Source organism: Camelina sativa, chromosome 5, assembly GCF_030686135.1.
Source record: "Camelina sativa cultivar CO46 ecotype springtype chromosome 5, ASM3068613v1".
Lineage (NCBI taxonomy): Eukaryota > Viridiplantae > Streptophyta > Magnoliopsida > Brassicales > Brassicaceae > Camelina > Camelina sativa.
Window position 1 is genome coordinate 2,710,384 of NC_141884.1, and position 23,360 is coordinate 2,733,743.

General features: G+C 33.7%; 3 protein-coding genes and 1 pseudogene across 4 annotated transcripts; all 4 read left to right on the forward strand.

The window, feature by feature from the left end:
- Positions 1-2,868: 2,868 nt before the first annotated feature.
- Positions 2,869-8,355, forward strand: LOC104785119 (amine oxidase [copper-containing] zeta, peroxisomal). The gene is made up of 12 exons (XM_010510262.3): positions 2,869-4,326; positions 4,582-4,691; positions 4,799-5,104; positions 5,190-5,302; positions 5,392-5,722; positions 5,806-6,021; positions 6,113-6,349; positions 6,595-6,780; positions 6,975-7,115; positions 7,462-7,730; positions 7,821-7,902; positions 8,004-8,355. Exons 1-12 carry the CDS (start codon positions 4,107-4,109, stop codon positions 8,136-8,138), a joined length of 2,346 nt encoding a protein of 781 aa, XP_010508564.2. The 5' UTR covers positions 2,869-4,106; the 3' UTR covers positions 8,139-8,355.
- Positions 8,356-9,123: 768 nt separating this feature from the next.
- Positions 9,124-16,657, forward strand: LOC104788810 (uncharacterized; annotated as a pseudogene). Its single transcript, XR_015558265.1, has 12 exons — positions 9,124-9,283; positions 9,451-9,614; positions 9,684-9,747; positions 9,889-10,105; positions 10,223-10,322; positions 10,380-10,738; positions 12,178-12,311; positions 12,455-12,604; positions 13,092-13,306; positions 13,407-13,847; positions 15,325-15,330; positions 16,337-16,657. The product of XR_015558265.1 is annotated as an uncharacterized LOC104788810 (transcript).
- A 1,593-nt stretch (positions 16,658-18,250) lies between these two features.
- LOC109132803 (MATH domain and coiled-coil domain-containing protein At2g42480-like) lies at positions 18,251-19,893 on the forward strand. The gene is made up of 4 exons (XM_019245170.2): positions 18,251-18,417; positions 18,562-18,728; positions 18,903-19,117; positions 19,220-19,893. The coding sequence occupies exons 1-4, from the start codon at positions 18,317-18,319 to the stop codon at positions 19,739-19,741; spliced, it is 1,005 nt and encodes a 334-aa protein (XP_019100715.2). The 5' UTR covers positions 18,251-18,316; the 3' UTR covers positions 19,742-19,893.
- A 668-nt stretch (positions 19,894-20,561) lies between these two features.
- Positions 20,562-22,175, forward strand: LOC104788812 (MATH domain and coiled-coil domain-containing protein At2g42480-like). Its single transcript, XM_019245171.2, has 4 exons — positions 20,562-20,731; positions 20,876-21,042; positions 21,203-21,414; positions 21,542-22,175. The coding sequence occupies exons 1-4, from the start codon at positions 20,631-20,633 to the stop codon at positions 22,043-22,045; spliced, it is 984 nt and encodes a 327-aa protein (XP_019100716.2). The 5' UTR covers positions 20,562-20,630; the 3' UTR covers positions 22,046-22,175.
- The last annotated feature ends 1,185 nt before the right edge of the window (positions 22,176-23,360 follow it).

Here is a 23,360-nt window from a genome sequence, read left to right on the forward strand (position 1 = left end):
TCAAAATGAAGGATTGAATAGTCAGTCTATATCTTCATATTTGAAGGTTCACTATTAATATCTTCATATTTTGAAGGTTGCCTTTTTTATTTACAAAATGGTCACTAAAATTATAAATAGATTTCTTTTATACCAAATTAGTTTGTATCTTTGTATTTTTATCCAATTAATTTTAAATTTTTATATGTTCCTTTTCTCCAATCAAATTATACAATAATAACGTATATTAAATAGGAAAACAATAACATACTCAATATAAAACTTATAAGTACATAATTAATACCAACATTAAAGATTAAAAAGACATACTCTAGCATAGAATAACAACTTAATAATCTAGTGATTGATGTTATGCAATGTGATTTTATTTATAGTAATGTTTACATTATAGATTTGAAATTAATATAAAAATATATAATTATATACTTTTAAAGGAGTTTAGTAACTTATTGAATAAATTAAATATTTAATAGTTTATATTACATAAATTTTATTTTATATAAGTATTTTTCAAAATTTGTACAGAGATTAGAAATTTTTTTTCTCAATTATGGTTTTATAGTTTTCATAGTTCCTTCAATAGTTTTTCCATTGTCCAACAAATGCAAGAAAACTTACATATTATTTAGATTCATTATGAAGTAAATATCATTCAAGATGATTAATCGAAAACTAAAGACGATTTTCCGAGATGATTGATAAAGTCATATATAATAATCAAATGGAAAATTATTCAATTATACCAGTATAAGTGAGACAGAAACCTAACTTATCTATATTTACAATTCACAATCATTTGGTTTCAATAAATTAATATAAACATATTATATATATATGGTAATTAACTATATACTGATAAATGATATATGATTAGAATAATATTAATAAATGAATAGAAATTAGAAAATACTTACATAATAATTTCACGTGAATTTTTTATCCTAAAATGAATAAAAAATAAAAGCAAAATAGAAAATACAAGATATATCTGAAAGATGATAGGTAGAATTGAAAACAAAACTATACATATTGATGTTCATAATATAGGAATAATATATATGTAGTACTAATATCCAAAAAAAATTAAAAACAATTTAGATGATAGAAAAGTTAAATACTTCATCAAAAATATCACACACACACATATATATATATATATATATCATATCTTACATATATATATATATATATCAAATACACATGTTGAACTTCTTATAAACACAATAACATAGGCTACACACATGTTGAACTCTTACATAAAATATATAAGAATTAAAAATGTAATATTTAAATATTAATATCTTTTATTATTTATTCTATTTTTAATTGTCACTAATCATTCATTAGAATGCTATAAATACTATGAAGGTGAAAAAATTACATAAACACAAACAAATAATTGTAATTATTTAAATTTAGTGCCTTAAAATATGAATATGATTATAACTATGAGAGTTACAACATATTTGATAGAATATGTAAGTTAATAATGTATGTGAAAAAATTCAGAAAAATAAATTTATTGTGAATAAAAAATTGATTTTTTGGTTTGAATATAAAAATTAGAAATTACTATAAATATAAATCTATGACAAAAACTTCAAGCTAATCAAATTGTAATTTTAAATATACATTTTGTTCTCTCTTAAAACGAAATATGTATTCAGCTATTTCTCTATAAATATTTATAAATTATATATATATATATATATTAAAATATATTTTAATTTATTATAATTAGAGTGAAATTACAAAATAAATTAATAATCATATTATGTGAATTATTTCTAAAATAGAAAATTATTATTAAAAAGTAGAAGAAAATTTGAGCATCTTATAATATGGAGTATTACTTTGATTCAAGTTGTTTTTTTACAGATAATAATTATTTAGGTTACATGTGTCAAGTTTTGAATACCATTTTAGAACAAACTCTTCTTTATTATTTAAGATTTGTTGAACTATTTTGCTTACTATAAATAAATGGGTAAAATTTATAAATTTAGAAAGTTAAAGTATTGTTTATAATTGAATGATAAAATAGAGATAGAATATACTTAACATATTCTTTTTTGAAATAGAAAATGAAGGAAACCATTGGATATTGGATCAACTAGTTCGACTATGAACCTTCTCTTGACTTACTATTCCCTTTTGAACCCCACTGAAGGGTTGGTGGTACGCATGTCTATTGCATCGAGTATCGGATAAGATTAGGCCTTCCACATAAGGTATAGAGCCGTAATACAGTCTAAATGCAGTTACAGAGTTGTAGCTCTTGGAACCAGAAGGTTAGGCAGTTAACAGAGATGTAAAGCTAACGATTCTGCTAAGGAGATTGAGTCGAAGGGTATGAAGGTCTCCGGACTCTTCTTTGTAATTATTCTTTGATCAATAATTAAAGAACATAATTGGTATTTGTTTCTATCAATAATTGCATAGAACAAGAGAGAATTGATCTTATCAAAAGCAATAAGGCCTACAAAGAGACATAGAAGGGCAAATCCACAGTAATGTATCAAAAATAGGATAAACACGTAGTACTGTGACAAAGATATCTAAAACATCAACAAATGATTTTTTGTGAAAAAAAGAAGTGATAATGAAAGCCATTTACGCAAGTCGTAACGTAACAACAATGAACAGTATAGTTCAGAAAAATGTGATCAGAGCTAAATGGGTATTTATCAAAAGAGAACGACAACATGGCATCCTATTTGAAATCCACACGTTTTGTTGGCCATTCGAAGCTTTGAGAAGAAACAAAACAAACCCAAAGACTATAAAACATTCAATAGTACGTATAACATGACGTGTTTTGCACCGAAGGCAATCATATATAAACTGTGCAAGACATTAAGGTGTCATGGACGTTTTTAGATTTTATAAGAATTTCGTAAAAAAATGTGAGCCTCGTAATACCACTATAGAATAGACATAGTCGTAGACAGCGGTTTTTGGTAGTCAAGATTGCATGGATTGTGCTTGTGCGGTCCACTCCACGATCTATTAGACAATTATTGATCGATATTGCAACTTTATATATTTTGTACATATCAAAACACTTTGATCATTAACATTTGAATTTTTTGATAGTATCATGTAATTTCTATGTTCTAACGTCATTAAAATATACATACACGGGTGTGTTTTCTTCCCCCACAAAGAAGCGTTTCCAATATGATTCTTTGTTTGGCTATGTTTCCATTTTAGTTGTTTCTTAAAATACTGTTTCTGATAACCTTTATAGGATAACAATACCAAACACGCGTATAATTTTGGTGAAACACGTGAACCTTTTTTTGACAACAAATATTTTTTTAAAAAAAATCTTATTTGTTCTGATTTCCTTATTTTTAATAATAACATTTCCGATTATGACATAAGGTCAAGTCAATATATTGTCATATTTTTTTCCATTTGTTCATACTTTACCATTTTTTTTAATTTGTTCTTGATGATTTCTATATACTTTACCATTTTTATAATAGATTTCATTCCTTATCTTGTTTTTTTTATCTATTTCCAATAATAAACTTTCAAAAGAAAACATGTTTAAACTCTGTAAAAAACACTAATTCGACACGTATAATATGTTACCAATTAGTGAATATGAAATTTGAGAACAATAGTGCATCCACGTCGTTTTCCAAGTTGGATTTCTATATTAATATATTATTATCAAAAAAAAGAAAGAAATCAAAAAGAAGTTAATAATTACATTTTTTTTTTTAATATAAATAAGAGAGGACTACTTGTTAAAGTGGAAGAGGGTCACAATCAGGCTTTGGCCGCTTCTGCTTGGACTCATATATCAACAAAAACCAAATTGAATCAGTAGAGAGAAAGAGAGAGAGAGTATATGATCTGACTTCTCCACCACCACGGGAAGAGAGATATACATACGAGAGAGTGACGGAGCTGAAACTCGTCGACTAGTAGTAGTTAGTTAAGCTGTGTCATCGGAGATCGGAATCTTGTTGGTTGGGAGCTTTGTAGAAGGGGTGGAGAGATCAAGCGACGGATCGTGATAGGTTTTGCTGTATGTCAGTAGATTGTGTTGAAACTGATTTTGGTGGATTTGGAGAACTCGTGAACCCTATTCAATGGCCTCAGCTTCGAAAAAGACGACGGCATGTCCTCACCACCACGGTGGCTCTTCCTCTTCTTCTTCTCCGCCTCCCAAACTCCTCTCCGCTGCGCCTGATTCCGTTTCTGGATGGTCCGATGGTGAGGATCAGCGCGCCTCTAAGGTTGTTGCTCTGGAGTCCATGATCCGTCCTGTCGATTCGCTTCCTGATACTGCCAAGAAACCTGCTAACAAAGGTTAATCTTACGACGCTCTCTGTCTCTTGGGATTTTGATCTTGATTGTTTGATTTTATCATTGTTCTTATCTATTAGATCGCGATTTGTTTGATGTTAGTTGAGTTCTTGCTTCACTGGAATTTGTTGATGATGTTTTTACTTTCTTGTGAAATTGTTGTGATTGTACTTAGAGAGGTTTAAACGTAGATCTAACTGTTGTGATTGTGGTTTCTTTGAAGCTGATTTCTGTTGTGATCACATTGTACCAATGCAGGCATATCTGTGATGCCAAGAACTGAAACCAAGCACCCTTTGGATCCTCTATCTGCTGCTGAAATTTCTGTTGCTGTGGCTACTGTTCGCGCTGCTGGTGCCAACCCTGAGGTGCCGAAACCTTTATATTCTTTTTTCATCTTGCATGATTTATGGTGATAGCTTTGATCAACTATTTGGATTTTTACTGAAACTGTTTGATGTTTTCTTTTTGGCAGGTTAGGGATGGCATGCGTTTCGTTGAGGTGGCTTCAGTGGAACCAGAGAAACATGTTGTGGCGCTTGCGGATGCTTACTTTTTCCCTCCGTTCCAGCCTTCACTACTTCCAAGAACCAAATCTGGACCTGTCATTCCGATGAAGCTCCCTCCTAGGCGAGCAAGACTTGTTGTTTACAACCAAAAGTCCAATGAGACAAGTGTATGGATTGTGGAGTTGTCTGAAGTTCATGCTGTCACTCGGGGTGGCCATCACAGGGGAAAAGTTGTTTCCTCAGAAGTTATACCTGATGTTCAGCCACCCATGGTATGTTTATGGAATTGGATCTCTAAGTGAATTTTATATGCTACAGTAGTTTTCAGTTTCTCAGTTTAGATTCTCGTGATTTTAGGATGCGGCTGAATATGCTGAATGTGAAGCGATTGTCAAAGACTTCCCTCCGTTCATAGAGGCAATGAAGAGGAGAGGTATTGAAGACATGGATCTAGTGATGGTTGATCCCTGGTATGTTAACAACATCATGGATTCTACTGAAAGTTGTCAATTAAGGTGTACAATTTCCCTAAGTCTGCCTCTAAATGTATTTTGTGCAGGTGTGTGGGTTATCATAGCGAGGCTGACGCTCCTAGTCGTAGGCTTGCAAAGCCCCTTATATACTGTAGGACTGATAGTGATTCCCCTATGGAAAATGGCTATGCTCGTCCAGTTGAGGGAATTTATGTACTTGTAGACATGCAAAACATGGTGGTGATTGAGTTTGAAGACCGTAAGTTTGTGCCACTCCCCCCACCTGACCCTTTGAGGAATTATACCCCAGGTGAAAGTAGAGGGGGTGTGGACAGAAGTGATGTGAAGCCTCTCCAGATTATTCAACCTGAAGGTCCAAGTTTTCGTGTTAGGGGTTATTTTGTCGAGTGGCAGAAGGTAGAATTCCATCAATAGCCTTATTGAAACCAAGTGATTATGCTTGAGCTTATTTCTAAATTGGCTGAAAATTTTGTTTGCAGTGGAACTTTCGAATTGGGTTCACTCCAAGAGAAGGTTTAGTCATACATTCGGTAGCATATGTTGATGGCAGTCGAGGTCGAAGGCCTGTTGCACACAGGCTAAGCTTTGTGGAGATGGTTGTGCCTTATGGCGATCCCAACGAGCCACATTACAGGAAAAATGCGTTTGATGCAGGGGAGGATGGTCTTGGAAAAAATGCACATTCGCTTAAGAAGGTTTGTAATCAATTTTTTTTCTTTTGTGATTTGTGTGTGTTCTCGTTCTCCAATTGGATCTCAGTTTGTGTTTAACAATTGGTTTTTATAGGGGTGTGACTGTCTGGGATCTATCAAGTATTTTGATGCCCATTTCACAAATTTCACTGGTGGAGTTGAAACTATTGAGAACTGTGTTTGCCTGCATGAAGAGGACCACGGAATTTTGTGGAAACATCAGGACTGGAGAACAGGATTAGCCGAAGTGCGAAGATCTAGGAGGCTAACTGTCTCTTTTCTATGTACTGTTGCTAACTACGAGTATGGGTTTTACTGGCACTTCTACCAGGTAAGTAGGAATGCGTGATTGTTCATTTCTAGAGTAAAGAAGATATTAGTCATTTTTGCATACAATTTCTTTAGGGAAGACAAATGATATGTCTCTGCATGAGAATAAATCCTGAGTTTAGAACGGCGGCTCACAACTTTTTAAGTCTTAACACTCTTGAACATTGATTTATAGTGCTGAATCCGAGTTTCATTTGCTGATTTGTGGTATTATCTTTTAACAATGTCTTCATTGTCTAACTGTAGGATGGGAAAATCGAAGCTGAAGTAAAACTTACTGGTATCCTCAGTTTAGGAGCGCTGCAGCCAGGAGAAACTCGAAAGTACGGTACTACTATTGCTCCTGGCTTGTATGCACCAGTCCATCAACATTTCTTTATCGCTCGCATGGATATGTCTGTTGACTGTAAACCTGGTGAAGCTTTTAATCAGGTACCTTTACTTCTTTGCTGATCTTCTCTTCTTGCTGTTGTTAACTTACATATGTGGTTTATTTTCTCAGTTTTAGGAATGGCATTGGTAGCGTATGAATTTTAGAAGTCCCTATAATTCTTGAAAATTAATCTTAGATACATGTTGCCAGGTGATTTTGCTAAATAGTCAGCTTAATCTCCTTTTATCTGTAGGTAGTTGAGGTGAATGCTAGAGTTGACGAGCCTGGTGAGAACAATGTCCACAACAATGCGTTTTATGCGGAGGAGAAGTTACTTAGATCAGAGGCAGAGGCAACGCGTGACTGTGACCCTTTTTCTGCTCGCCATTGGATTGTAAGCAATCCGAACCTTGCATGATCTCGTTCACTACTTATCATCTGAAAGCGTTAATTTATTGCATGTTTAACTTTCACATTGTCATATTGTCCATGCTCGTTCCCGTCTTTGCACCATCCTTGTTTCTGGCACCACTTATGATTATTTCATCCTCGAGTGAATTCGGGAGAAGAGATCACGTGACCATTCCTAAGTTTCAGTCATGTCCTTATATAGTCATACTTGAGTTGCATTACCAAAAACGCATCTCATAGTTTCAGTGAATATGATTTGTAGCTGAAGTATAGATGGCATACTTATGCAAGATGTATATTCAACACAACTCGTTGTAATGTGTTGTCAGGTGAGGAACACGAGGACTGTGAACAGAACAGGCCAATTAACGGGATACAAACTTGTTCCTGGTTCAAATTGCTTGCCATTAGCTCGACCCGAGGCTAAGTTTCTAAGAAGAGCTGCTTTCCTGAAGCACAATCTCTGGGTTACCCGTTACGCCCCTGATGAGAAGTTTCCCGGAGGAGAATTCCCAAACCAAAACCCACGTGCTGGTGAAGGTCTTGCCACATGGGTGAAACAGAATCGTTCCTTGGAAGAATCTGACGTCGTTCTTTGGTACGTATCTTTCTTTCACTTAGCTGATTCACTTAAAAACTTCCTAGCTACCAAAATTTGTTATTTCAACGTGGAAATTTCATTTGACAGGTACGTGTTTGGGATTATACATGTTCCTAGACTTGAAGATTGGCCGGTTATGCCCGTCGAACATATTGGTTTCACGCTAATGGTTAGTCAGATCTTTTTTTTCTGTAACATTTAATCAAAAAAAACTTAAATTATAAGACAAACAGTCACTTATAAAATGTTTTGGATTTTGGGTAAACACAGCCACATGGATTCTTCAACTGCTCACCGGCCGTAGATGTGCCCCCGAATCCATGCGAATTGGAAACAAAGGACAGTGAAGTCAAAGAGGTTGTAGCACCGAAAGCTCTTCAGACTGGTTTACTTTCAAAGCTTTGAAGAAGACAGATTTAATTTCTCCTTTCCTTTAAATAAAATGGCTCAAATCAGTTTTGAATTTGGACCTTTCGTTTGTTTGGTGTGTGTTTGCAAGACTGAAAAAACTTGTCATTGGAAATAATTTGGAATGTTATTCTTCTTTCACATTAATGTCGTTTTAAAATAAAAATTAAGTTTGTCTGAGAAAATTTTAGGTGATGAAAGGTACATTATATCATCTTCCCGTTTCGTATTTTGGAATCGCGTATTCAAAAAAGCACTCTATAATTATTTAGCTCAAATGCTATAAATTTAGTCTACAAAATATTTGTTTAGCGCAAACGCTATTGGAACTATTCCGTTGACATACTGATAAAAGTCCTCGGTCGTTTTCTGACCAAAATTTCATAACTTTTGTCGTATCCCACAACTTCGAGAGAAATTTAGAACTAAATTTTTAATTAATACTCCCTAACTAATCATAATCAAGACTGCATAAAATAAATAATAAGAAAATATAAAAATAATCTAAAAATTAACTAAAAAATTGAAAACATCTTATATTATGAAACAAAGAAAAATTTCTAAAACATCCTATATTATGAAACGGTAGGAGTACAATATTTATAAATATTTGGATAGTTTCCATTATAAATTAAGATTATTTATAAGAATATATGGTAATCAAGTGGGTATTAATAGCTATATTCTGGAAAACTCTTAAAATATTTAGATTTACCAAAAATTCTTAACAAATATGTTTGTTTTTTTAAACTCTGCTTAACAAATATGTAAAAAATAAATATTCACATTTATTATATTATCTAGTAGGGTTTTGAGAAATTCCTTTTTCATTAATTGGTCTCCTTTTTAAGTTAGGGCTTTGAGAAGTTCCCTTTTCTCATTACAAAAGAGTTTTTTTTCTTTCTTATACATAGTTTGTGCCTCTATAAATTAACCCGAGACCTGTGAAAGTACCAAACAAAGTTTTTCATAATTCCAGTCTTTGGTCTCGAAGTAACAAACTCTAAGAAAGCTTTCAAATCAACTATGGGGTTGAATAATCAAGCACAGAGGAATCCGAGTTTCAGGTTTGAGATAGATAACTTTTCGGAGAAGCAAGCTATGATAGCGTCTCAGACATTCGTGAGCTACGGATGTGAATGGTAAAAGAGAAAGAATCGGATCTTCAACTAGTTTTTAATTAAATTCTATTTTTCTCAAATATAGATGAATACGATTTTACGTAGCACTAAATCAAAAGGTTTTTCTTTTTTAATTAAAACACCTAAAAAGGGTTTAGTATTTAATTTGTTTTAGTTTTCTTTTCCAGGAATCTCTACGTTTATCCGAAGGGAAATAGTCGTTGGGATGATCACTTGTCTTTGCACCTACACGATGCAAACCCTAAATCATTGAAAAAAGGATTGCAAAGGAAAACGAGTTTTCAATTCGTTCTGTTAAGTCGATCCAACAAAGAGCTCTACAGATCAGCAGGTAAATAGATCCTTTATATATCCTTCCATGTCGTAAATTTTTTTTCTTTTCTTTTTGATGAAATTTCAGCATATGGAGAGAAAGCAAGAGTCTCTTGGATGTCTATTTCTACATATTTATCGGCAGTGAACTAGTAAAAATAGCTCACGCATCGTATTTAGCTTAAAAGACCCTAAGACCCCACGCTTTTCTTTCAGCTTTTGTGATGATGAGTCTCAACGGTTTTTGATGAAGAAAGTAACTTATTATTTTTATTTTGGTATATGTTTCACAGTTGGACAGGTTTTGTACATGATAAGTCTAAAAACTGGGGTTACGGAAAGACCTTGCCTCTTAAAAAGCTTCAGGAAAAAGGGTTTTTGGAGAAGGATACACTCATCGTTGAAGTCTACATTACTCATGTTGAAGTTGTTGATAGAGAAGGCAGACTTGTATCAGAGAACAAGGAGGAGACTCTAGATGTCAACGGTTTTCAGGTTTTTGCTTCTCAGGTAGGCTAAAAAAGATTTTTTTTTTTTCTTCTTTTGGTTTTGTACATGCCTTTTGTGTGGTTGCTTATTCGGATTCCTTTTATGAGTAACAGAAACAAATATTTCCTTGGCATGCAGGTTACTTTAGCAAGAAAGATCTTCACAGAGCACCAAGATATTGCAGAAGATTTCAAACCAAAGAACCAAGTGGTGAAGACCGAATACATGAATGTCCTTCTCAACCTCATTGAGACACTTAACAAGCCTTCACAGAATCACTCAGAGACTGAGCTAAGCAATGCTCACAGTGAGTTGAGTGAGCTGATGGAACAAGGCTTCAAGCTGGACTGGTTGCAGTCAAAGCTTGATGAGGTTTCCTTGAAGAGGAAGAAAGCAGATGCTGATGTCCAACAACTCGATGAACGTGTTAAGAATCTTGAGCTGATGAACTTTGACTTCAAGCTAGACTGTTTGAAGACAAAACTTGAGGAGGTTTCCTTGGAGAGGAAGAAAGCAGATGATGCTGATGGTTCTCGGGTCAAAGAAATGGAGGCACGCATCAAGAATCTTGAGATGGTTGTGTCGGATCTCAAAGTTAAACTAGACAAGGATGAGGCCAAATCTTTTGCTGATGATTTTGAGTTGATGGAACCGGTTGATTGACGAAGAGATCGTCCTAATAGTGTAAGAGATTCAGCTTTAGTGAAAGACCCGCTTATATGGTTTTATGATTTGTTTTTTATATGCGCCACTTTTGGATATTTTCTTTCAATCATATTTGGGTTTAAATAATGTGTTATGGATCCAATCCTAAAGTTAGCGAGCAAATTAATTCTCCTTGAACTCACTAAAGTTTTCACGTATGAGATGGATACCTTCTCAAAGATGCAGATGGAAACAGGAGAAGAACATATTTGTCTTTTGATTCGACAACGCTCATATTATATAAAGGGTACTAACATCATTAACTTGGGACATTCCTCTGTTTTTGGACCGGTTTGAAACTAATTGATATGTTCTCATTTTCTCTAATCAGATCTCGGTTTGCATTTTAACAGTCAGGTTTTATAGGGGGTGTGACTTTGTCGATATGTTATAACCTCTTTGATTCTTTAACTTATTTCTACTTTCAAAGCTTTGAAGATGACATTTTTAATTTTTTTTTTCTTTTCTCTTGATAAATTGGACGTGGCTGTTGTGTATGCAAGCCTGAAAACTTGTCACTGGAATATATTGGAGACGTTGCTGTTTCTCTTAAGTTCTTCTTTGGGCCTTTTTTTTTTGTTTGGTGTGTGTTTTGCAAGACTGACAATTTGTCATACGGAATAAAAGTAATTATTTTTCTTTCACATTATCGTTTTAATATAAAAATATGTTTGTCATTGGAATATGTTTGTATATCATATTTCCCGTTTTACAAGAAAAAATTGAACCGATAGAAAAATATAGTGCAGAATTCAATTAGTTAAAAAAATTAAATTAATATAAATTGTGCAGAAAAAAGCCTAAAAATCCTATATATATTGGGGAAAAGGAACGATAAGAAATTATGGGCTGTAGGGTATATATCAAATATTCAATAAAGTGTCTTAAATATATTTTTGTATACATATTAAATGAGTGATATACATAGCTATATTTTGGACTAAAACTCTTAAATGCAATAATTAAATATTTTATAATTATCTATACTAACTTAAATATTAGATTTACCAAAATTTCTTAAAAATTAGAAGTTGTATAAATATTCAAATTGATTATAATATATTTTGCCAAATTTATTATATTTTTAAAAAAGTATATAACTAAAGAAAAGTTTTGTAATTTGTATCATAATTAATAATTTAGGACAAACTATAACTATTATTTCCACTTTACTTAATTACTCATATTAAATTTTCTTTTATCTAGTAATTAAGAGAGAGAGGTAACTGGTTTCCTTGTTCTTTCCTTTTAATTGGTTTCATTTTTTGAGTTAAAGAGTTTTTGAGAAGTTTTTCTTATATATATAGTTCGTGCCTCCTCCTCTATAAACCCGAGAGGTGCTTTAATTTATCTGTGAAAGTAAGAAACAGAGTTTTTGATTATTTCAGTCCTTTGCTCTCGAATCAACAATGGGGAAGAATCAAGTGCAGAGAAATTCGAGTTTTAGGTTTGAGATAGATAACTTCTCGGAGAAGGAAGCTGTGATAGCGTCTCAGATATTCGTGAGTCACGGATGCGAATGGTAAAATGAGAAAGAAGAATCGGATCTATAAATAGTTTTTGATTATATTCCTTTTTTTCTTCTCTTTATATTCGAGAACGATATGTTCTCAAAAATTGATGAATTCAATTTTACGTAGCACTAATAAAAAATTTAAAATTCAGGTATCTCAGCGTTTATCCGAAGGGAGATAGTCTTTGTGATGATCTTGTACGTTGCAAATCCTAAATCATTGGGACAGGGATGGCAAAGGAAAGCTAATTTTCGATTCGTTTTGTTGAATCAATCCGACAAAGAGCTCTACAGATCACCAAGTAAAAATTTATATATCCATGCATGTTTGAAACTTTTTCTTCTTGTTTTCCTTTTTGTTGAAATTTCATTCGCTTTTGGAATTTACAAACGGTCTAGTGTAGATTTCAGAATATAGGTGGAGAGACCAAGAGAGTCTCTTACTCTCTTGGATGTTATGAATTGAGGTCTATTTCTACATATATATCGGCGGAGGACTAGTAAAGATAGCTCACGCATCGTGTTTAGCTTATAAGACCCCTAACTAAGACCCTACACTTTTGTTTTAGCTTTTGTGATGAGTTATAACACTCTAGGGTTTTTGTGGACTTGGTTTCGGTATCCAACTCTTAGATTAAGCCTACCTTAACTATAGGATGTTGTTGATAGGTCTAAACAAAGGTTTGAATCTTGAAGAGGCAGCACCTATATACATAAGCTAGCCTGTGAATGATAAGTTAAACTTTTTCTGTCTTGTTTTTTATTTTATTTTGCCTCTGTGTTTTACAGTTGGACAGGGTTTGTATAGTGCTAAGTTTACAGGCAAGGGTTTCCAAAACACCTTTCCTCTTAAAAAGCTTCAGGAAAAAGGGTTTTTAGAGAATGATAGACTCATCGTTGAAGTCTACATTAGTCGTGTTGAAATTGTTGATGGAGAAGGCAGAGTTGAATCAGAGAACAAGGAGACTCTAGACATCAACGGTTTTCAGGTTTTTGCTTCTCGGGTAAGTTATAAAGGATCTGTTTCTTCTTTTGACTTTGTGCTTTTTGTGGTTTGTTTCCTTTCTGAGTAACATGAACATATTTTTCCTTGTTGGCATGCAGGCTACTTCAGCAAGAAAGATATTCACAGAGCACCCAGATATTGCAGAAGATTTCAAACCAAAGAACCAAGTAGTGAAGACGGAGTACATGAATGTCCTTCTCAACCTCATTGAGACACTTAACAAGCCTTCACAGAATCACTCTGAGAGTGAGCTAAGCAACACTCAAAGTGAGTTGAGTGAGCTGATGGAACAAGGCTTCAAGCTGGACTGGTTGAAGTCAAAGCTTGATGAGGTTTCCTTGAGGAGGAAGAAATCAGATGCTGATCATGTCCAACAACTCGATGAACGTGTTAAGAATCTCGAGCTGATGAACTTGGACTTCAAGCTGGACTGTTTGAAGACAAAGCTTGACGAGGTGTCCTTGGAGAGGAAGAAATTAGATGATGCTGATGGTTCTCGGGTAAAAGAAATGGTGGCACGCATCAAGAATCTTGAGATGGTGGTGTCGGATCTCAGAGTTAAACTGGACAAGGATGAGGGCAAATCTTTTGCTGATGATTTTGTGTTGATCGAACAGGTTGACTGGACGGAGAATAAAAAGTTTTATTAGACTTTTAGGCACTTCGATTGTGTTGTACTGGGAGCTTTTCACCAAGGTTTTCATGTATAAAATAAAATAAAAAATAAAAAAATAAGAGGAGAGAAAGAGAGATGTTTGAGAATCTAAAGATAATAATTACATAATAAAGTTTTGCGTTATTTATTTTAAAATTTTAAATTAGATAATAGAGTTTTACAACTTTTATGAGAAACTTACCACTTTAGTTTGGATGCTCTAAGGTAATTCAGTTTATGTCGTTATTAAGCTCGCTCACGTGTCCGATCAAAATTTTGTTTACAACTTTCATTGCATCCACTGATCATGAAAACTTACTGAGGAATTCAAAACTAAATTTGGGTTAATAAACCTTTTACACTATTACCATTGGCTCACTAACATTAATATAATAACAAAAAACTGATATGGTAATAAATATCTTTAATGATAAATATATATATATATATATATTATTATTTTTTGTTGATGTAACGATCTTAATAAAAAAAATTCCGGTGATTTGAGTATTATTGGCGTTACAGTAGTTTATAGGTTTGTATATATCATTTGAGGAAAAAAAAGGTTTTGTATATATCATACAATTATGTATATCTTAAATAATTTTTTTTTAAGTATCTTCTTTGTATATCAATAGTAATATTTTGGACTTAAACTCTTTAAGAAGGCAATAACTAAAAGCTATTGAAATTATCTATAATATTTTAAAATATAGAATTACCAAACATTCTTAACATGTTTAAAGAAGCATAAAAACATAATAACAGAATTAAACAATGTAATTACTTATGATCATATTGGTTAGGACAAAATACAATTATTAATTTGGTACAAAATCTATTATTTATACATTCGTATTTATCAAATTGTTTTTAATCGATAAAACAATATTTAATTAATCAGTTAGGATTAAATTACTCCTTTTTATGTTGGGATTTTGAGAATTGTTTTACTTGTCTGCCTCCTCAATATATAAACAGAGAGGGGTTTTTCATAATATATATCTTTTTTTCTTTCTCGATCGACGTAACAAAATCTAAGAAAGCTTTTGAATCACATTATGGGGAATCAAGTGCCAAGGGCTTTCAGGTTTGAGATAGATAACTTCTCGGGGAAGAATACTAAAATAACGTCTCCTATATTCACAAGCGGCGGATGTGAATGGTAAAACAAAAAAAAAGCGAATAGTCAGCTTTACAACAACAAAATTAATAATTATAAAGAGTTTAATCTTTGCTTTTATATTCTTTCAGGTATTTCACAATTTATCCGAAGGGGACTTGTCGTTGTAATACTTACATGTGTTTGTTCCTAAACCTTGCAAATCCTCAATCATTACCAACTGGATGGAAAAGGAAAGCTAGATGTCACTTCCTTCTGTTGAATCAATCCGGCAAAGTGCTCTACAAATCAGAACTACCTACTGGTAATGAAGTTATATTATATCCTTTTCCATGTTAGGCCTTAGCTAGACTCATGTTTGCGATCTTTTAGAGGCGGCAACTATACATAAGCATGTGATAAATGAAGTAGTTGACTTAAACTTTTTTTTTGTGATATTTTCTTTCGACAGATGAAAAACTACCACGCCACAAGTTTTGCGCTAGAACACCTTCCTTGGGATGGGCAATGACCTTGCCTTATAGAAACCTTATTGAAAATGGTCTTTTGGAGAAGGACAAGCTCATCGTTGACTTCTATATTAGTGACGTTGAACTTGTTGATGGAAACGGCAGAGTTGTATCAGAGAAGGAGACTGTGATTATAAATGGTTTCCAGGTTTATGCTTATCTGGTAAGTTAACAACAAGGATCTGTTTCTTCTTCTGGTTTTGTGCTTTAGTTATGTTATGTGGGTTTGCTTCTTGGCGTATAGACTCAGATCAGAGCCGTCTCTAAGTAAATAAAGGCCACAATCAAATTAAAATAAAAGGGCTGTTTTGCTAATAGTAAGACTCGAACCCATGCACTCATTCCAACTAACATAGACAAATGCCACTAGACTAAACACATTTTTTGGAAAACAAAGCCGAAAATTGTATATAAAATACACAGCATAAAATAAGGCCACAAGCTCATGCTTGTAGCTTGGCCTTTGGGCCGGTTCTGACTCAGATTCCTTTTATGATTAAACAATAATTATGCATTATTTACGATCCTTGCACGCAGGCTACTTCAGCAAGAAAGTTGTTTGCGAAGCACCCAAACATTGCAGAAGATCTCAAACCAAAGAACCAATTCGTGAAGAATGAATACATGAATGTCCTTCTCGACCTCGTTGAGACACTTAACAAACCTTCACAGAATCACTCAGAGATTGAGATACGAAATTCTCACAGCAAGTTGAGTGAGCTGATGGAACAAGGCTTTAAGCTGGACTGGTTGAAGGCAAAGCTTGATGAGGTTTCCTTGAAAAGGAAGAAATCAGGTGCTGATGATGTCCAACGACTCGATGAACGTGTTAAGAATGATCTTGAGCTGGTGAAATTGGACTTAAAGCTGGATTGTTTGAAGACGAAGCTTGAGGAGGTTGCCTTGGAGAAGAAGAAATCAGATGAGGCTGATGGTTCTCGGGTCAAAGAAATGGAAGGACTCATCAAGGATCTTGAGATAATGGTGTCAGATCTCAAAGTTGAACTGGGCAAGGTGAAGGCCAAAGCTTCTGCTGATGATGATTTTTTGTTGATCGACTAGGTTGATTGACGTAGAGATAATCTAGAAATTTGGCTTTTATAGAAATATATCTACTTTTAATTATGTTGATGGGTTCTTTTTTCTTTTTTTTATATGCACTACTACTTTTGGATGTTTTCCGTGAATCTTTTTTTGAGTTAATGTGTTATGGCATCTAATCCAAAAGTTAACGAGAAAATTGATAATTCTCCTTGAACTCACTAAATTTTTCACGTATGAGATCGATAAAGTACTTCTCGAAGATTGAAGATACCTACATATCATATATTTTTCTAGCGACGGCTGCAAATGGCAAAAGAAGAACATGTCTGTCTTTTGATTCAACCCTCAACAACATCAACTTGGGACCACCTTCCTCTGTTTTTGGTCCATTAGAATTAAGAAGATTTGAAATTAATTGATGTGTTCTCATTCTCTTATCAGATCCCGGTTTGCGTTTTGGGATGTATCAAGTACTTATGTCCATTTCATAATTTTAATTTACTTGAGGAGTCGAAAAAGTTCTTTTTTTTTTTTGTGAAAGAGAGAGGAGTTGAAACAATTGATAATTGTGTATATCTTTTCGCATGATGAGGGCCTAGATTTTGTGGAAACATCAAGACCTATGGTGACACATAACGAAATAGACGTATTCACACGTATATATAGGGGTGGGCATTTCGGTTTAAGTTTTGGGTTCAGTTCGGTTTGGTTAATTTGGTTTTCATAAAACTCTAACTATACTCAACCAAAGTTAGTTTGGTTTGGTTTGTATTTGGGTAGATTTATGTTTGGTTTGGTTCGGTTTGGCTTTAATTTGGTTCGATTTTATTCGGTTTAAAAATCAATTAATGTAACAAAACAAAATTCATTGTCTTTGATAACAATATGTATGAAGTAAACAACAAATTGTAAGTTGAATAATTCAAAAAATCCATAAAATTTTACCTAAAAATAATAACAATATTATTATTAAATGTTTAGTAATTAGAATAAAACAAAAATGAAACAAACCAAACAATATAAGAAGATAGAAAAGTCTAATTTCTTATAAAAACTTTTGAGTTATTTACAATTCTACTCTTTAAAACCTAGGGTTAAAGTTTTAGAAATAATTAAATTCATAAAGAATATAAGATTATGATTACATATTATACAAAAATTATGAATATTATTAATTAAATTAGTTAATAAAAAGCACATTGGGTTATCGGTTCAATTTGGGTTTAAACCGAACCAAACCGAACCATTTGAGTTGAGAAAAAACTTAACCAAATGGTTTGAGAGTAGAATTGGATTTGGTTTGGGTCGGTTTGAGTTCGGTTAGGTCGGTTCGGTTCGGATCGGTTAGGTCTGTTTGAGTTTGGTTAGGTCGGTTCGGTTAAAATGCCCACCCCTACGTATATATAGGGGTTCTTCGGCTGAAGGGACCAGTGAATTCTATTTATTAATGGGTCCAAAAAGCCCATTAACAGATGTTCGATTAGCCGCACAATCACGTACGTAATTGGTTTCTTTTTGAGTTAGGGTTTTGAGAAAGTGTTTCTTTTCTTTTCTTTTCTTTTTGCGTCCTCTCCTCTATATATATAGATAAAGGGGACTATACGAAACGAAGCTGCTCAGAATTTCTTATTTTGCTCGAATCAACAAAATCAAAGGGAAGCCTTTAGGTCATAAAAGATGTGGAATCAGAAGCCATGTTTCAGGTTTAAAATAAACAACTTCTCGGAGAAGGAAGCTGCCCTGATGTCAAAGGTGTTCGTGAGTGGCGGATACGAATGGTAAAAAACGACAAGACTCGGAACTTTTAATCAGTTTTGCTATTAAACTCTCGAAGAATTGATCATATAAATTTGATTGTACGTACGTAGACGTAGCTAGCACTAATTAAAAAGGGTTTTAATCTTTATTTAATATTCTTTCAGGTATATCTCCCTTCATCCGAACGGATTCGATGGTCTTTGTGATGATCACTTGTCTTTGTACCTCAGAGCTACAAATTCTAAATCAATGGGAAGTGGATGGGAAAGGATTGCTAATTTTTACTTCGTTCTGCTGGATCGAACCAACAAAGAGCTTTACAGATCATGTGGTAATTAAGCTATATATATATATATATATATATATATCCTTCCATTCGTCAATCTTGTTTAATTCATTTTTTTTTCGGTAATCAATAAAAATGTCTCGAATCTACATAAGAAGCTAATTTTTTCTTTTTTTATATTTGGGGTCTTTTTCTGTTTTTTTTTTTTTTTTTTCATAGTCCAAGAGCAGGTATCATTCCATGCAGATTCTCTGTGCTGGGGTTTCTCCGAGACCTTGCCTCGTAGCAAGTTTGAGGATTATTTGTTCCTTGAGGGCGACAAACTCTTTGTTGAAGTCTACATTCAAATGGTAGAATCTTTTGATGGAGAAAGAGAAGATGTAACAGAGAAGGAGACTGTGGATATCTACGGTTTTCAAGTTCTTGCTTCTCAGGTAAATTTATAGGATCTCTGTATACGTTTTTAAAAATAGTTAACCACTTCCTTTATAGTGTTTGCTTCTTGGCGTATAGATTCATACCTTTTTTCTTGGTAGGTTGTTGCAGCAAGGAAGATATTCTCGGAGCACCCTGACCTCGCATATGATTTCAAACCAAAGAACCAAGTTGTGAGGACGGAATACATGAACGTCCTTCTCAACCTCGTTGAGACACTTTACAAGCCTTCACAGGATCACTCAGAGACTGATCTACGCAATGCTCAGATCGAGTTGAGTGAGCTAGCGGAAGCAGGCTTCAAGCTGGACTGGTTGAAGTCAAAGCTTGATGAGGTTTCCTTGAAAGGGAAGAAATCAGGTGCTGATGATGTCCAACGACTCGATGAACGTGTTAAGAATCTTGAGCTGGTGGAATTGAACTTAAAGCTGGATTGTTTGAAGACGAAGCTTGAGGAGGTTTCCTTGGAGAAGAAGAAATCAGATGATGCTGATGGTTCTCGGGTTAATGAAATGGAGGGACGCGTCAAGGATCTTGAAATGATGGTGTCAGATCTCAAAGTTGAACTGGGCAAGGAGAAGGCCAAATCTTCTGCTGCTGATGATTTTTTGTTGATCGACTAGGTTGATTGACGTAGAGATATGGTACTAATAGTCTAGAGATTTGGCTTTTATAGAAATATCTGCTTTTAATTATGTCGATGGTTTTTTTTTTCTTTTTTATATGCACAGCACTACTACTTTTGGATGTTTTCCGTAAAAATCTTTTTTTGAGTTAATGTGTTATGGCATCTAATCCAAAAGTTAGCAAATTAATAATTGTCCTTGAACTCACTAAATTTTTCACGTATGAGATCGATATAGTACTTCTCGAAGATTGAAGATACCAACATATCATATATTTTTCTAGCGGCGGCTGCAAATGGCAAAAGAAGAACATGTCTGTCTTTTGATTCAACGCTCAACAACATCAACTTGGGACCACCTTCCTCTGTTTTTGGTCCATTAATTTGAAATTAATTGATGTGTTCTCATTCTCTATCAGATCCCGGTTTGCGTTTTGGGATGTATCAAGTACTTATGTCTATTTCATAATTTTAATTTACTGGAGGAGTTGAAACAGTTATTTTTTGTGAAAGAGAGGGGTTGAAACAATTGAGAACTGTGTATCTTTTCGCATGATGAGGGCCTAGATTTTGTGGAAACATCAAGTCCTATGCCCTATGGTGTGACACATAACGAAATTGACGTATTCACACGTATATATAGGGTTCTTCGGCTGAAGGGACTAGTGTATTCTTTTTATTAATGGGCCCAAAAAGCCCATTAACAGATGTTCGATTAGCTGCACAATCACGTAATTGTTTTTTTTTTGAATTAGGGTTTAGAGCTTTTTTGCGTCCTCTCATCTATTTATATATAGATAAAGGGGACTATACGAAACGAAGCTGCTTAGAATTTCTTATTTTGCTCGAATCAACAAAATCAAAGGGAAGCGTTTAGGTCATCAAAGATGTGGAATCAAAAGCCATGTTACAGGTTTGAGATAGACAACTTCTCGGAGAAGGAATCTGCCATGGTGTCAAACGTATTCGTGAGTGGCGGATACGAATGGTAAAAAACGACAAGACTCGGAACTTTAATTAGTTTTGCTATTAAATCTCGATGATTGATCATAACTAAATTTGATTGTACGTACCCCTTAGCCTAGCACTAATTAAATAGGGTTTTAATCTTTATTTAATATTCTTTAATTAGGTACATCTCCCTTTATCCGTACGGAGAAGATTTTACTTGTGATGATGACTTGTCTTTGTACCTCACCGCTATAAATTCTAAATCAATGGGAAGTGGATGGAAAAGGATTGCTAATTGTTACTTCGTTCTGTTGAATCAATCCGACAAAGTGCTTTACAGATCATGTGGTAATTAAGCTAAATATATATCTCCTTCCATGCGTTAATCTTGTTTTCATTGTTTTTTTTTTTGGTAGAAGTATTTGTGGTAATCAATAAAAATGTCTTGAATCTACATAAGAAGCTAACTGTGTTTTTTTTGGGGTCTTTTTCTGATTGTGTTTCATAGTCCTAGAGCAGATGTCATTTCAGGCAGATTGTCTCTTCTGGGGTTCAGAAGAGATCTTGCCTCTTAGCAAGTTTCAGGATGATTGGTTCCTTGAGGACGACAAACTCATTGTTGAAGTCTACATTCAAATGGTAGAATCTTTTGATGGAGAAAGAGGAGATGTACCAGAGAAGAAGGAGACTGTGAACGGTTTTGAAGTTCTTGCTTCTCAGGTAAATTAAAAGGATCTGTACGTTTTTAAAAGAACTAATCACTTCCTTTATAGTGTTTGCTTCTTGGCGTATAGATTCATATTCCTTTTCTAGAGTAACATAAACATACTTTTATCTTGGTTCGTAGGCTGTTGCAGCAAGGAAGATATTCTCGGAGCACCCTGACCTCGCATATGATTTCAGACCAAAGAACCAAGTTGTGAGGACGGAATACATGAACGTCCTTCTCAACCTCGTTGAGACACTTCACAAGCCTTCACAGAATCACTCAGAGACTGATCTACGCAATGCTCAGATCGAGTTGAGTGAGCTAGCGGAAGCAGGCTTCAAGCTGGACTGGTTGAAGTCAAAGCTTGATGAGGTTTCCTTGAAAAGGAAGAGAGCAGGTACTGATGAACGTTTTGTGTATGCTGAGCTGACCACATTGAACGCCAAGCTGGATTGTTTGAAGACGAAGCTTGAGGAGGTTTCCTTGGAGAAGAAGAAATCAGATGATGCTGATGGTTCTCGGGTCAAAGAAATGGAGGGACGTATCGATTCTCTTGAGGCGATGGTGTCAGATCTCAAAGTTGAACTGGGCAAGGAGAAGGCCAAATCTTCTGCTACTGATGATTTTCTCTTGATCAACTAGATTTGATTGGCGTAGATATACTAATACTCTAGAGAGTTTCAGCTTTTATAGAAAGACCTGTTTCATTGAATCATATTATTGAGTTAATGTGTTACGGAGGATCCAATCTTTAAAATTAACGAGCAAACAATTAATTCTCGCCTTGAGCTCACTAAAGTTTTCACGTATGAGAAGAACATATTTGTCTTTTATTTCAACTTGGACCTTAGCTGACCTTAGCTTCCTCCTCTGTTTTTGGACCATTCGCTTAAGATGGTTTTAAATAAATTGAGGCATTCTAAGTCTCTAATGATCATATTATCCTGGTTTGCGTGATTGCGTCTAATCAGTCAGGTTTTATAGGGGTCTGGGATCTATCAAGTACTCTGGTTATTATTTCACAAACCTTTCACAAATTGCATGGCCAGGGGATTTTGAGATAACATTAAGACCCATTCTCAGCGTAATTGTGTAAATTAACCTCCACTCTCGTCTCTAGATCCTTTAACCACTTTTCAATGGTTAATTTCTTATTCATATTCAAACATGAAAGTATCATTCCAATATGATATAGGGTCTAACTAGTTGCGGGTGTGGGAGAGTTTGCTCAAGCATACATGTGTGGTTTTAAATGTTATTAAGCCATATACTGTAAATCTAACAAAAATACATAAAAAATATATTTATATAGGAAAACCAAAAACTGTATTATTATAACCAAAAAACTAGATTATGACCCGCGGTATACCGCGGGGCAAGTTTTTTTTTTTGATTATTTTTGTTAATATACTATTTTAATACTAATTTTGCTATGTACTCTTTTGTTAATTTAAGTGATTTAGTATATAATTTATGGTATACCGCACAACAATTTTTGTTTAATACAATCTTAATTAAATCAATTTGATTCGATATATTTTATATTGGTGTTGTTAAAATAGTAAAATAAGGATTTAACCCGTATCAAAGTATCATATTAATGATATTTTATTTTTTAGTATTATCAATTCAATCATGTAATGTTATATAACCCGTCATGTAATATAACTCGTTTATGTTATTTTGAAAATTTAATATGTTTAAATATTCATAACTTTAAACTTTTTATTAAGTTTAAATATATCAGTTATAAATTATAAATTTCTTAAAATTTTATAATTTACTATATATGGTAAATTTACTATGTATGTCTGTTGAACACACACTTTTATATTAATTGGGTTATATATGTTTGTTTAAAAAATTTAAATTACAATATATGCAGGAAAAATACACATTTTTATTAACTTTATTTCTTATATGATGATTCACTACATTTACATTTTTAAAATAAAAA

Bases quoted from the DNA above. Each gene is read 5' to 3' on its own strand.
- LOC104785119 (XM_010510262.3), top strand. From the start codon at position 4,107: ATGGCCTCAGCTTCGAAAAAGACGACGGCATGTCCTCACCACCACGGT. The intron at 4,327-4,581 runs GTTAATCTTACG...GTACCAATGCAG, and splicing joins CAAGAAACCTGCTAACAAAG to GCATATCTGTGATGCCAAGA. The intron at 5,723-5,805 runs GTAGAATTCCAT...TTTTGTTTGCAG, and splicing joins ATTTTGTCGAGTGGCAGAAG to TGGAACTTTCGAATTGGGTT.
- LOC104788812 (XM_019245171.2), top strand. From the start codon at position 20,631: ATGTGGAATCAAAAGCCATGTTACAGGTTTGAGATAGACAACTTCTCG. The intron at 21,043-21,202 runs GTAATTAAGCTA...TGTGTTTCATAG, and splicing joins AGTGCTTTACAGATCATGTG to TCCTAGAGCAGATGTCATTT. The intron at 21,415-21,541 runs GTAAATTAAAAG...CTTGGTTCGTAG, and splicing joins TTGAAGTTCTTGCTTCTCAG to GCTGTTGCAGCAAGGAAGAT.
- LOC109132803 (XM_019245170.2), top strand. From the start codon at position 18,317: ATGTGGAATCAGAAGCCATGTTTCAGGTTTAAAATAAACAACTTCTCG. The intron at 18,418-18,561 runs GTAAAAAACGAC...ATATTCTTTCAG, and splicing joins GTGAGTGGCGGATACGAATG to GTATATCTCCCTTCATCCGA. The intron at 18,729-18,902 runs GTAATTAAGCTA...TTTTTTTCATAG, and splicing joins AGAGCTTTACAGATCATGTG to TCCAAGAGCAGGTATCATTC.